Consider the following 13675-nt stretch of genomic DNA (forward strand, 5'->3'; position numbering starts at 1 on the left):
TTCCTGCGTTCTCCTCAGCAATCCTTTTTTTTTTTTTTTTTTTTTTTTTGTCTATTGTCCTTTTAGGGCCGCACCTGCAGCATATGAAGGTTCCCAGGCTAGGGGTCGAATCGGAGCTGCAGGTGCCGGCCTATGCCACAACCCTAGCAACAAGGAGCCAAGCCACGTCTGCAACCTACAGCACAGCTCATGGCAACGCCAGGTCCCCCATCCCCTGAGCAAGGCCAAGGATTGAACCTGCGTCCTCATGGATACTAGTTGGGTTTGTTAACCACTGAGCCACGATGGGAACTCCCTCTGCAGTCCTTTCTTAAAGCACCCCCTTGATTCTCTGAGGGAATGTGTAGATCTCTAATCGAAATGTCCTGTGGTTACAGGATCCAGTCAGTCCCAGGAGCAGCTGTCCAGTAGCTCAGAGGAGGCATCTGGAACGGAGGAGGAGGAGGAGGCGGCAGCGGCCGAGCCCAGCTTCATCATGGGGCGATGAGGATGTTGTCTGCAGCAGCTGTTGAGGCCTGTGACCAGGACCTCAGAAAATCATCCTCCACGGGCCCCGAGGGGAAGGGAGCCTCTGTTTGCAGCTCACTTTCCCTCCCAAAGCCGTGCTTGCAGAAGCAAGTAGGCCCCCACCCCCAGGGCTCGTCGTCCCCTGTCCGCAGGACTCGGCAGGACTCGGCCCGGCCCGTGGGAGAGAGGACTGTCTCCTGACACTGCCAAGGGCCCGGCCGGGGTCACAGACGTTTCCGCTAAAGGGGAAGCTGTCTTGCCTGTTCTTCCAGTGCCTGTTCTCATGTAACTGAACAGTGATGAGTTTGGGGCTGGTTTCTGTGAAAGGAATGTTTTAGTAAAAAACAGAAAAACTTCAGGTTTTGTTGAGACCTGTGAAATGCTGATGACAGAAGCAGTAGAGAAGGCTGGGGGATGACAAAGGAGGGCCTGTTTCTCAGACTTGGTGAAGGAGATGGCCTAGGCCCTGGTGCCAACGCACACTGCAGGGTGCGTGACCGCCCTTTCCTTCAGCCGAGGGTGCCCTGCAGCGGGAGACGTGGGACTTAACCAGGGCCTCAGCAGAACGGAGGACCTGGATGTGTGCAAAGAGCTTGGGGAAACCTCTGGAGACACGGAAAGCAGCAGGTAGAGAGGCCCGGCAGGGCCGGACCAGAGCGGAGCGGGTGGCCTGGGGGATCCTAGCTGCACTGCAGGGGAGGCGGATGCAGCGGCCACCAGCTGCATCTTCATCCCGAGGTAAGAGGGGAGCGCAGCAGAAATCGGGAGCTTATGTGGACAGCCTTTCAGCCAGCAGGAGGAATAGACGGTTTCTAAGTAGAGCCTTTGCTCTTTTTTTTTTTTTTTTTTTTTTGCTATCTCCCAAGTTTCTAAGGCTATTTTGTGCCTTTTATGGAGTTACAGAGAATTAAGGAAATAGTGGTTTTGAGTGAAGGGAAACTGAAAGATACATCTTTTCTTGATTTCCCGGACCCCACCCTGAGCCATGTGACATCTGTGATAACGTCTGGGTTTCCGCAGCTCAAGTCAACAGGAATTTTTCTTTCCTAGGAAGCCGAAATGGAAAGTCATTCCTCATAAATTAGCGCATGCCCTGGCTCTACCTTTTAGAAGCCGTGTTTCTCTTTCCTCAGGGACTGGCGGGCCAGCTTTGTGTGCTCCTGTCTTTGAACCGTTGGATTCCCCCAAAGTGTGTCCTAAGTCCTGCTTTGAGTCTGCAGCCCGGATCCTGGGGGCATTCCCTCCCGCTGGAGGCTGTAGCTCTGGGTTTCAGTTCCGACACTGCCTCCGATGAGACGGGGAACTCTGGGCAAGTCACTTCCTGCCTCGGCCCTGTGCCAAGATCTGGACGAGACACCACAGCATGTGGATGCTGGACAGGTGGGTGAACGGCTAGACAAATGGGAGGGTGCCAGACTGGATGTTTGTGTTTTCACCTTTACTCCATGTCTGAGGGGGGTGTTCAAGGAGCGACTATCCTCCCGCAGTTTGGGTTAAGGGGTGAGCAGTACCTTAGATGGATGGACTCTCTCTGTGATCAAGCAGAAGCTTGCATCTGCTTGCCCAGCATGCCCAACAGAGCCAGGTGACTGCGGTGACCTAACGTACAGTTTATTGCAGGGGGTCAGGCCTGGAGAAGGGGCAGCTGGTGCTCAAAAGACCCACACTCCCTGCTGGCTTTCAGGGAAAGGCTTTTAAAGACGGGGAGGGCGAGGGTCACAGGGTGGTGATCAGCTCAGCTGCACTTCCGACTGGTGGATGGTGAGTAACTGGGTACTGGTTCAGGAAGCTCAGCCGTCGGCCTTCGGGTTCCAGCCAGTCTGGGATCTCTGTGCTGGTGGTCCACGTGCAATAGCCCCACCCTTGAATTGTTTTGCTGATATGATCTACAGCCCTTGAGGAGGAACTAAAGGTCCTTGACTTGGTTTTACGGCCAGAGGTTTTCTACAAACAGGGGACTTGGTGGAGGTGGCGGTGTCTGCCTCTAGGAAGGCCTGTAGGATCCTGCTCGCTTTCAGTCCCCTCTTTAATACGCCACAGTCCTGAGGGGAACGGGCAAGGGACTGCTCGGGCTACTTCCTGCTGACTGAGGGCAAGGTCGCTTGTTCAGGATTCGAGGAGCCACCGACGTTCACTTGAAAGAATTCTCGAGTTGCTTTGTAATATGAAAACTACCTTTCTCTTTGCTTTGTCACAGCACCTGGACAAACATTTGAAAATTAGTAGACAGATTACAGTGAAGATAATGATCAAAATGCACCCTCTTCCCATGCCAGATGCCAACCAGGAACGTAAGGTTTGGAGTGGGTCCTCTCGGTCTGTACACTCCGCAGCCACGCAGCCCCTTCAGTTCTGAGCTTCCGGTTCTCCAGAGGCATTGATGTATACCTAACAGGAGCTGCCGGCCCCTACCCGTCCTGTGGTGGTGGTTGTCAAAATATAATTTAATTTAAAGCAATTTTATTAACCAGTACCATTCTGACGGAAGAAGCTAGTGCCTTCTGGGAGGCTACTGCTGGAGCTGTCTCGTTGGTTATTTTTTCTACAGAGCAAGGTTTCATAGCTATAAGAGGACACCTTGAGACCGTCAGGTTTGCGGCTGCTACCATTGCTTTGAGAATGGCTGGGGGTGTCCTTGAGTCCAATACAGTTTAGACAGTTCAGGTTCTCGGTAATGTAGGGCCACGTCTGCAACCGTGTCCATAATGGCCACCCAGATGGCATTGTGGGTGACGGAGCCGCAGTTCACTTCATTTGGACTTTTCTAAGTGCATTCTTGAATGCTTAAAGGGGATGTACCACATACGTGGGATAAACTAGAACGGCCTCCGTAAGGCAGAATGACTTCTCCATCCCTCAGTGTATGCAGGTTTCCGCTCTCACATTCCCTTTGCACATCCTCCTGTAGAAAGCATTGATCAGGGTGGCACTGCCCGCCCTGCATCCAGCGGTCCCTTGGTTCCAGGCCTCCACTTTGTTTCTGTGTCTCTGCCTCGCCGTCCCCGTGGGGGAGACGCATCAGAGCTGTGCTAACGGGGAAGCACTGTCCCCCACACAGTGTACAGCTGCTGTTCAGCAGACATGTCAGGCAAGCAGTGACGCGTGTTCCTCCTCACTAGAGAAAATGTTCTTTCTGTGCTGAATTTTGCAGTCAAAAGCATGATTAGAAATAGAACAATAACTTCCTATTTTGATACAGACAAACGGAGCACAGTTCAGCTGAATTAGGATGGATCTTACAGACCTGGTTCAGATTTCTTGGGTCAGCTGTCTGCCACTGCTGTTGTCTTCTTCTCATCCTCTGTTGCTGTTGTTTGAGGTCAGCAGTCCTTTCTCTAGACCAGTACAGTGCAGGAGTTATTTAAGAGTCAACTTCTTACAGTTTCACCGTGCATGAGCTACTGAAGAATACCTGCTAAGGGTCCTTTCACTGAGTTTGGAGAGAGTGCCATCTTTTCCAGTACGTATAATGTCCTGGTTGTGGATCATGGGACATCTTGTCTTCATCCAGAGAGTACCGTGATCAGCTTCAGAAAAAAGCTTAGACTATTCCTCTAATAACGTAAGTAAGCTTTATAATATAGCAGCAAGGGGTTATCTTGTATATAGATAATACAAAACGTTAGTATCCACAAAGGTATATTATCAAAACACACACTCAATTACTCATTTCTACCAAAGCTAGCCAAATAAAGACGAATTTCTTTGCAAAGAAATAAGTCTGGTTACAATAAACTTGGCCTGATTGGTTACATAAGTGTAATTGATGGTATAGGAGCTTTTAAATTGTCTGGGCTAGAACTTTTCATAAGGAATATCAAATTGAACTTTTAAAAGACCTCTCAAGGCCAGGCAAGTTATATCCAGGACTTGCCCTCAGATTTTGCCTGCAATAGCTGTGGATTCGAGAGAATTCCTCTCTTCTCCAGGTCTCTAAAGTATCTTGATATTCCTGCTCCTCTAAGGAGGTGAGCTCCCTTATCCAGCTGTTGGGCCTCTGAGTTTCCAGTTTCTGGAGGGATCAGGTCAAGAGAAAAGATAAATGTTGCAGTTCCACTTGCAACGGTATAACTTACCAAGTTGTTATAAAGGGGTTTTTCTTATGTCTAGAAAAGCACGAATTAAAAGCCAGTCATAGTTCAGACAGAACCTGTAAAAATTATAACCCTTTTCATCAGTTCACTCAATTCTATGCAACTAATCCTTGGTCTTAAACAGTTTTAGGAAACCATCAGGGTTCCTATCAGAATTTCTCACCCAGTCCAGCAGTATGATCTGGCAGTTGTCAAAACTCTTGCACTTGTCAAAAAAGTCCTTCCTATGAATCTCCTTAAAGACGAAACATTTTTTGCAAAAGCGCCAGTGAAATACCATCTATTGAAGGACAAGACAGCACAGTTGAAGACTGATGACAGTGCAGTTGACAAAGAAGCTTAACTAGGCGGCTGTAACACACAACTTTTAAAGATGACAAGAACTATGACTGATAATACCAGGACGTATCCAAATTTTAGGAACTTCGTATAATTTCTAGAAGCCTTAATGACATTTATGCATAAAATGTTATCTCTGAAGTTGATCACTATGCACTTGATAATGCTTCCCGGGTAATGTAACACACCAAATAATCCCAAATTAGTTCACTTATTTCTTTCTCTGAGATGCCTCAGGGGCCCTTTGAACAGTCCCAGTGTTAGCTAAGGGTCAAGAGAACTCTTAGGACTTTTTTGTTTAGTGCCACACCCATGCATATGGAAATTCCTGGGTCAGAGATTGAATCTGAGCCGCAGTTGAGTCAATGCCAGATCCTTTAACCCACTGTGCCAGTCTGGGGATCCAACCTGTGCTTCTGCAGCAACCTGAGATGCTTCAGTCAGAATCCTAACCCACTGTGCCACAGCAGGAACTCCCAATTTAGAATTTGATTTGAAGTTTGTCAAAAATAGTTTTATGAAAAGACAGCCTACAGAATGGCAGAAAGTATTTGCAAATGATACGACCAGCAGGAGGTTAATTTCCAAAATATTTAAACACCTCAATATAAAAAATAAAAATAAAAATAAATGGGCGGAGGATCTAAATAGGCATTTCTCCAAAGAAGACAACTGACAGCCAGAAAGCACATGCAAAGATGTTCAGCGTTGCTGATGCTTAGAGAAAGGTACATCAGAACTGCAACGAGGTATCACCTCACACTGGTCGGAATGGGCAGCAGCCAAAGGGAGGCAGACAGGAAATGCTGGAGGCGGGGTGGAGAAAGGGAACCCCCCTGCCCTCGAAAGGGAATGTAGTCCTGCAGCCACTATGGCAGACATTACGGAGGTTCTCGAAAAAACTAAAAACGGTTACCCTGTGATCCATTGATCCCACTCCTGGGCATCTCTCTGGAGAAACCAGTAATCCAAAAAAAAAAAAAAAAAAAAAATGCACGCACCCCTGTGTTCACAGCAGCACTATTTGCAATAGCCAAGACATGGAAACGACCTAAATGTCCACTGACCTGGATAAAGGTGTGGTGCATTTACACACAATACGGCTCAACCAGAACAAAGCCATTTGCAGCAACATGGAGATTACACTGTGTAAGAAAGAAAGATGTTATCACTTAGATGTGGAATCTAGAAAAATGCAAATGGACTTACAGAACAAGTAGATGCAGAAAACTAAAGATTACCTTTAAAAAGGAAAGATGAGGGATAAATTAGAAGATTAAATTGGATTAAAATATATAAACTATGACATAAAATAGATAATCACAAGAACCTTCTGTATAGCATAGGGAACTATCCTCATAATAACCTATAATGGAAAAGAATCTAAGAAAAATATGTATATTAGAGGTATCTATATAAATCACTGCTGTACACCTGAAATAAACACATTCTAAATTGTATTTCAGTAAAAAGTTTTAAAGACAAAGTTTAAAAACACTTGGTTCAAGTAGGAGCATAGGTTATTGTGAAACAATATTCACTTAACCAAAGTGACAAGGTTTCCAAGGCAAATACAGAAAGTTACAACAGATCACTTTAAAAAGAAACTGAATCTCACTAAAAGCAGCTCAGAAGTCCAAGACAACTCTCAGCTGAAAGCCAACCTCCAGTCTCGTAGCAGCTTTCTTTTACTGGCAAAATTTGACTTCATCTAATCTTAGCCACTTCTGACCAGGAGCAAAACCCTTCTCCAGTTTCCTCTTCCACACCTTCCTGCAATCTTAGGAGTCTGTCCCTTGTTCTTTTCCCCATCCAGAAGCAACCAGCTCTACCACACATCCAGCATTCAGCAGAAATCTCCAGCTGTCATTCTTTCTTACTGACAACATACAGCGACTTTATATACCAAAGGGTTCCCGTGACTCTAGTAGTTTTTAATTACCTGTCACAGTTTTTAACCCTTGGCAGTTTTAATCGTGGAGTTCCTTGGTGACCTGACAGTTACGGGTTACCATTGTCTCTGCTGGGGTTCAGCGTCAGTCCGTGGCCAGGGAAATTCCACATGCCTCAGGTGCAGCCAAAAAAACCCTCACCAGTCAACAAAATAAACAAAAAAACTAATTGCTAACAAAAGCCAAGAGGCAAACAATTGTGAAATGTTTGTTATACCAGCATTTTCTGATTAGTAAACTTACATTTTATAACCTAAAACATGGCGTAATTTCTTCAATACAAGTCATGTTTGGGTTCATTAATTCGTAAGACACAACTTACTGTCCTCTTATTGGAGCAAAACTAAAGTAGGTAAACAAACTTGTTTTAACCATCAGTTTTCCTGTATTTCCTCTTACTTAAAAATGATTTAAGCATTCATTTCACTTAATTGGGAAAAATACAAGTTAGCAAAAATCTGGAAGAGCTAAGAATTACTCAAGAGTTCACCCAAAATAATTTATTCCATTTATCTATAGGTCAATATCATACCAAATTAATCTGTTCTTGCTGACAAATTTTGCAACAGGGAAACTTATTTTCAGTAAACCTAAGTATTATACTTAATATAGATGACTCTAAAGATAGGTCAGTATTAAATCAAACAATACCTAGTATTAAAGTTAGTTGAATATTGAATATTCCCCAGATGACATGAAATTCATTTGGGTTAATTTCTATTTGTATTCCTGAGAATTGATGTAAGCACTTAATTTCCATTAAGCCAGTCAAATACAGCTCATGTACAAATTTTTAAAGACAGAACCAGATTCCATAGCTTCATTTTGAAACAGTTACAAATCAGAAATACAAAATGCATTAATTTATAAGAAGAGTTGGAATAAGTTTACGCGAGGTATTTTTTTTTGTTTGTTTTTTTGTTTTTTGGTCTTTTTAGGGCCACACCCGCAGCATATGGAGGTTCCCAGGCCAGGGGTCGAATTGGAGCTGTAGCCACTGGTCTACGCCAGAGCCATGTCTTCGACCTACACCACAGCTCACGGCAACACCGGATCCTTTATCCACTGAGTGAGGCCAGGGATCAAACCGGCAACCTCATGGTTACTAGTCAGGTTCATTAACCCGCGACAGGAACCCCTCACTTGAGTTTTAAAGCCTTTTTGCTTTTCCTCTCAGTCTCAGATTCTACCAGTTAAGCTAAGACCATAGTCTCAGACACTGTGAGCTCTGTTCGCATTTCAAGGAAGTAAGAGTTATAACTTCATCCTTTTCCTTAGGAATGCTTTTGTTCCCTCCCAGAATTTTGAATCAAGGCAAATTTTTCTACCCGCATTTGCAAAAAAAAAAAAAAGTCAAGAGCTTTATCTTGGCCATCTTTCTCCAGAGTCTAAATGATATTGTGACCATGTGATATTATAACAAAGATGTCTTTCTTTTCATATAAGCATAGGTGAAAATTTCCCAATTTTTAAAAATACACCCTAGGGGACTACAGGTTGGAATGGAGCTCAGATTTCCCTTATTTTCATACACCAGGTATTAGCAGAAACAGATAAGAAGCAGGCAGCCCAGTGCTCAGAGGCCGCTCCGAGTCACAGTTCCCTAGCACGAGATTTCCTACCTGCCGTTCCAGGTAGGGCTACCAGTGAGCCTTGGTTTCACAGGGAGGTTCCCAGTTTACCACTCAGTGGTGCGGGATGGCTGAGGGATTCCTCCACCTGGAAGAGAAGATGCCAATTAAAACAGCATCTTGTGGGCATTCTCATTGTGGCAGAGGGAAAATGAATCCAACTAGTATCCCTGAGGATGCAGCAGTCACTTGGCTGTACAGCAGAAATGAACATCGTAAATCAACTGTACTTCAGTAGAATTTTAAAATAAACATTTGGCTCAAAACCAGACCAGCAAGTACTTTCTTCCCCCCAAAAGGTAACATTCCAATCAGGGCACCCAGCAGGGAAGAATAAATGCCCCGGCATCGTCGCACCCACAGTGCCACTGCTCAGCAGTGGCGCCTCACAGGCCATCCCCAGAGCCTTGTTTCCATCACCCCAGGGTTGGAAGTGTCATGGGCAGGTGGCACCAAGGCGGCAGGAGGCTCTCAGAGCCGTCCCTGAGACAGATGCTCAGATACTGGACAGGAGCCCAGAGCTGCCAGGGACCAAGGTGCCACAGGCGAGATGCCCGCTCTGGACGGGAATCCCACCTGCGTCGCCAAAACCATTACTGAACTGGGCCGGTCTACGGACTCCCAGTTGTGATGAAGAAAAGTGCTTGCTGACGGGCACCAGACAGAACGGGCAGCTCGTGCTCCAAGGACCCAAACTCCCCGATGGCTTTCCTTCAGAGAAGGCTTGTTAAAGACAGAGGGAGCGTGTCACAGGGTGGGTGAGCAGCTCACGGATGATTTTTTCTGGTTGATGATGAGCTGGCGGGATGATTTGAGAATCTCAGTCATCAGCTCTGGGTTCCAGCTGGTCTGGCCTCTACTGGCTGATGGTCAGTATGCAGTTAACACCTTCCACCTGGTGGGGTCTTAGTGTCTGCAAAACAAGTCAAGGATGTGACTCAGGATATTATCTGTAAGCCCTTGAGAAACGAAAGGTCCTCGACTTTGTTTTAGGGCTGAGCTATTATTTTTGTCTTGCATGACTGCTTTCCTTGGTTTCTGCATTTTCAACATCTGATTAAATTTGGTCTTTGGAACTCAGGGAAGCCTAGGAGAATAAAGCTTTTCTACCAATAAAAGGTGGGAGGAATGGTGGGGGGAGTGGCTGTCCCCAAGAAGCCACTGAGGGTCGGTCTCAGTTTCATTTCTCAGGAGTATCACTGGAGAAAAGGGAAGAATTGGATGTCATCAGTGAGAAGGGCATGACTGAGAGACACCCACCCCTCAAAAAACCAAAACGTGATTGAGGGAGAATTCTTAGGTATTGCCTTTCTGTTACCCAACCAGGATCATTTTGCCCAGCGTACAGCAAGCCAAAACGCTGGTGCCAGGATTGCAGCAAAGAGAGGGTTTACTCACAGTGCAGCCAAGTGAGGAGAGAGACCAGGTTCTGGGAGGGAAAGGCTCCAGATAGTTACCGAGTAAAACATCCAGGCAGCCTGATGCCTGGGGGTCGTGAGGCTGCAATTGGCACTCTGCACAGGTGCAGCTAAGCTACAGGCGTCTGCAGCTTCAAAAATGGAGGTGCTTGTTTAGCACGATCTGAGGGTGGCCCTCTGACATCCAAAGGTCACCGAGTGGACACATGCTCAGGCCCAGCTGGAGGGTCATTGATCCTGTATGGTCCTAACCAGCTCAGCTCAAACCAGACAGAGCCAGCTCCAAGCTCCTGGGAAACAGGTGGGCCACTGTTAAGGCTCGTGCCGCTTGGAGGACATGCAAGTCTTAAAACAAATGACCTTCATCAGGGAAGGCAGATGAAATGGATTTGCCCGATTGTGACCCACCGTCCTCCCTATCTTTTGATCACTCTTCAATCTTGAGGGATGAGGGAGTGATGACCAGCCTGGCTACTTCCTGCTGATAAGAGGCTTAGAGCTAACAAGGGCTTGGTGAATGCAGCTGTTTAGCGCTCATCTGAAAACAAGCTAAATGTCTGTCGACAGAGGAACAGATAAAGAGGATGTGGTGCATATACAATCGAGTATTATTCAGCCATAAAAAGGAATTTTAAAATGCCATTTGCAGCAGCATGGATGGACCTAGAGATTATTGTACTAAGTGAAGTCAAATAGCATGCTATCGCTTGTATGTGGAATCTAATAAAAATGCGATGCAAATGAGCTTTTTATAAAACAGAAACAAACACAAAGATTCTGAAATCTAACTTGTTACAAAAGGGGAAATGGGGAGGAATTGGGACATTAGGATGAACACACTACATTATATAAAATGTTATGTAACATAGTTGACTAACCAAGACCTGTATAGCACAGGGAAATCTCAATATCCTGTAATACTTTACATGGGAAAAAAGAATGGCTGTGTCTGCAACAGACTCACTTTGCTGTATACCTGAAACTCATATAGTAAGTCCACTATAGTCCCATAAATTATTTAAATATTCTTTAAATCCAATAGAGTAACACAAATCTCCACTGAGCAGAGTGTGTGGCTTAGCCACTACTGGATTAGCATCTTCTATTGATTGGATCAATTGCTTTGAAGTCCTACACAAACCAGTATTTACCTGTGTCTGGTTTTTAGATCCATAAAGTTGGAGTAAGGTGGAGTTCCACTGTGGCTCAGTGGTAATGAATCCAACTAGTATCCAGGACATGGGTTTGATCCCTGGCTCTGCTCATTGGGTTAAGGATCCGGCGTTGCCATGAGCTATGGTGTAGGTCGCAGACACAGCTCGGTTCCCACGTTGCTGTGGCTGTGTATCAGCTACAGCTCCGATTCAACCCCTAGCCTGGGAACTTCCATCTGCCACGGGTGTGGCCCTAAAACAAGACCCCCAAAAAAGGAGTAAAGTGACCAGTGGGGACGTTTTAAATCGTATTTGAGGAAGGCCCTTAGCAGGGGTTGAATTTCACACTTTGCCTACCCTTTCCATGGCTGCTGCCTTAAGATTGGGATTTTGGCCTCAAGGCCGAGCCTCCCCTGTGCAGGCCTGGCTGGCTTAGCTTTGCTCACCCTTCTGCCCACACCTGTGGACTCACCTTCTACAGCACCTCCTCCAGAGTGGCTGCTGGCTCTTCTCCTGGAGGTCAGAGCACTACATCCTGTGAGGCGTAAGCCTGCTGGGGTGCTCCTTAAGTGCCCACTCCTGTGACTGCCAGGGTAACCTGGGCATCTAGTTAGTAAAAGGGGAAGGGGGCGCTCAGGTACGAGTAGAAAGCTGTGCTTCGTGTGGGTCCTCCACCGTCTGACACTAGGGGCTGAGAAAAGGTTTGTCAAGGGTTCTCCTGATGCCCGAGTTACTCGCACTGTCTCAGAAGAAACTTTACTCAGTGTGGTATTTAAAACTGAGTACGGGGCCCGTTTGTGGTCACCTGGGGCTCCACATGGGAGATACTGACAGGCAGGTTTAAAGGAGCCTCTGGGCCCCGTCATCCTGGTCACTGCCTTTCTCAGCTTGGGCATCTGATGATGCCAGGGTTTACCTTCTTCAAGAGTCTTATTTGGAGTTCCCGTCATGGCGCAGTGGTTAACGAATCCGACTGAGAACCATGCATGAGGTTACGGGTTCGGTCCTTGGCCTCGCTCAGTGGGTTAAGGATCTGGTGTTGCCATGAGCTGTGGTGTGGGTCACAGACGTGGCTCAGATCCTGTGTTGCTGTGGCTGTGGCTGTGGCTGTGGCTGTGGCTGTGGCTGTGGCCGGCAGCTGCAGCTCCTATTAGACCCCTAGCCTGGGAACCTCCATATGCTGCGGGAGCGGCTCAAGAAAATGCAAAAAGACAAGGGGAAAAAAAAAAGTACTTAGGAGTTCCCACTGTGCATCAGTGGTAACAAACCCAACTAATATCCATGACGACATGGGTTCGGTCCCTGGCCCTGCTCAGTGAGGGAAGGATCTCATGTTGCCATGAGCTGTGGTGTAGGTTGCAGATGCCACTGGGATCCAGCGTGGCTGTGGCTGTGGCATAGGCCAGTAGCTGCAGTTCTGATTCAGCCCCTAGCCTGGCAATTTTCATGTGCTATGGGTGTGGCCCTAAAAAACAAAACAAAACAAAAAAGGTGTCTTACTTAGGACTGGACACTCCTTTCTAGGAGCTGTTGGCAGTATGCACACTGGCAGGATCCCACTGCCAGATGCCCTGTTACCTTTTGCCGGGTCCCTTATGGGGTCCTGGGTTCAGTCCTGCTCTTGCCTTTGTTGAGGCAGCCAGCACCAGAGGCGTCTGCTATTTCATTCTGTGTCATCCCCTTTTCTCCCCACCATTAGAAACTTTAAAGGCGATACCAAGAAGTCGAGATTAAAAAAAAAACAAAACAAAAAACACCCTAAAGCGCCTTCTACCTTTTGCAATTTCTTCTGTATTAGGGGCACTCTATTCAACGGAAGTCATATTAACCATCTTTAAATTCTCTGGAGCTTCAGGGTCTCTATCTATATATTGCCTAAAGCTTTTCTTCTCCTCCCCCTCCCCTGCCCCACCTGCTGCACACGGAAGTTCCTGGGCAAGGGATCAAACCCATGCCGGAGCCACAGCAGTGACAACACCAGGTCCTTAACCCACTCCCCCATAAGGAAACTCCTGCCTATAAGCTTTAAAATCTTGTCTAGAAATTCTGAAGGGTCCCCATTCGGTTTCTATATTACCTCCTGTAACGTCAGCAAGGCTCTGTTGCAGCAGCCCTGTCCCTAAGCCGGAGAGAACGCAGAGTTCACGATGCTCAAGGTATAGCCCATCTCCAGCACTCACATCCTGGGCAGGATCTGCTGCGGGCAGAACCACACTGGCAGCAGCCCAGACCCCACTGCCAGGGCTTCTCTAGGAAGCCAGTCCGCCTGCTCCTGGGCTTTATCCAGCACCACTCAATGTTCATCTGAAGGAAGGAGGGTATTTAATCAATGGTGAGCATCTGCCCAGGAGGGTGGTGGGTTGCAAAAAAACAAAAAACAAAACAAAAAAAACAACAAAACAAAAAAACCTATGAAGAAAGACTTTCCAGGAGTTCCTGTCATGGCTCAGCAGTTAATGATCCTGACTAGCATCTGTTAAGATGCAGGTTCAATCCTTGGCCTTGCTCAGTGGGTTAAGGATCCGGGGTTGCCATGAGCTGTGGTGTAGGTCACAGACACGGCTCAGATCCTGCGTTGCT

At 46.7% G+C, this 13675-nt stretch overlaps 1 protein-coding gene and 1 long non-coding RNA gene across 3 annotated transcripts in view; one reads left to right on the plus strand and one right to left on the minus strand.

The window, feature by feature from the left end:
• PRKRIP1 (PRKR interacting protein 1 (IL11 inducible)) overlaps positions 1–8274 on the plus strand; it is a 37386-nt gene extending 29112 nt beyond the window's left edge. Inside the window, exons 6-7 of one of the 2 annotated variants that reach the window (XR_002342313.1) lie at positions 378–1887; positions 2705–8274. Coding sequence is in view for 1 of the 2 variants with exons in the window: in XM_005661936.3 (XP_005661993.1) it covers positions 378–487 (110 nt within the window). In the remaining variant the exon portion in view is untranslated. Of the gene's footprint in view, positions 1–377 lie in introns of both variants that reach the window. The other variant, XM_005661936.3, reaches the window with a different exon arrangement.
• Positions 5955–13675, minus strand: part of LOC110259892 — a 29268-nt gene continuing 21547 nt past the window's right edge. Inside the window, exons 2-4 of the long non-coding RNA XR_002342314.1 lie at positions 9295–9436; positions 8515–8611; positions 5955–6085 (exon numbers count right to left, since the gene is read on the minus strand). This is a non-coding gene — a long non-coding RNA (uncharacterized LOC110259892). The remainder of the gene's footprint in view (positions 6086–8514; positions 8612–9294; positions 9437–13675) is intronic.

Source organism: Sus scrofa, chromosome 3, assembly GCF_000003025.6.
Source record: "Sus scrofa isolate TJ Tabasco breed Duroc chromosome 3, Sscrofa11.1, whole genome shotgun sequence".
Taxonomy (NCBI): Eukaryota; Metazoa; Chordata; class Mammalia; order Artiodactyla; family Suidae; genus Sus; species Sus scrofa.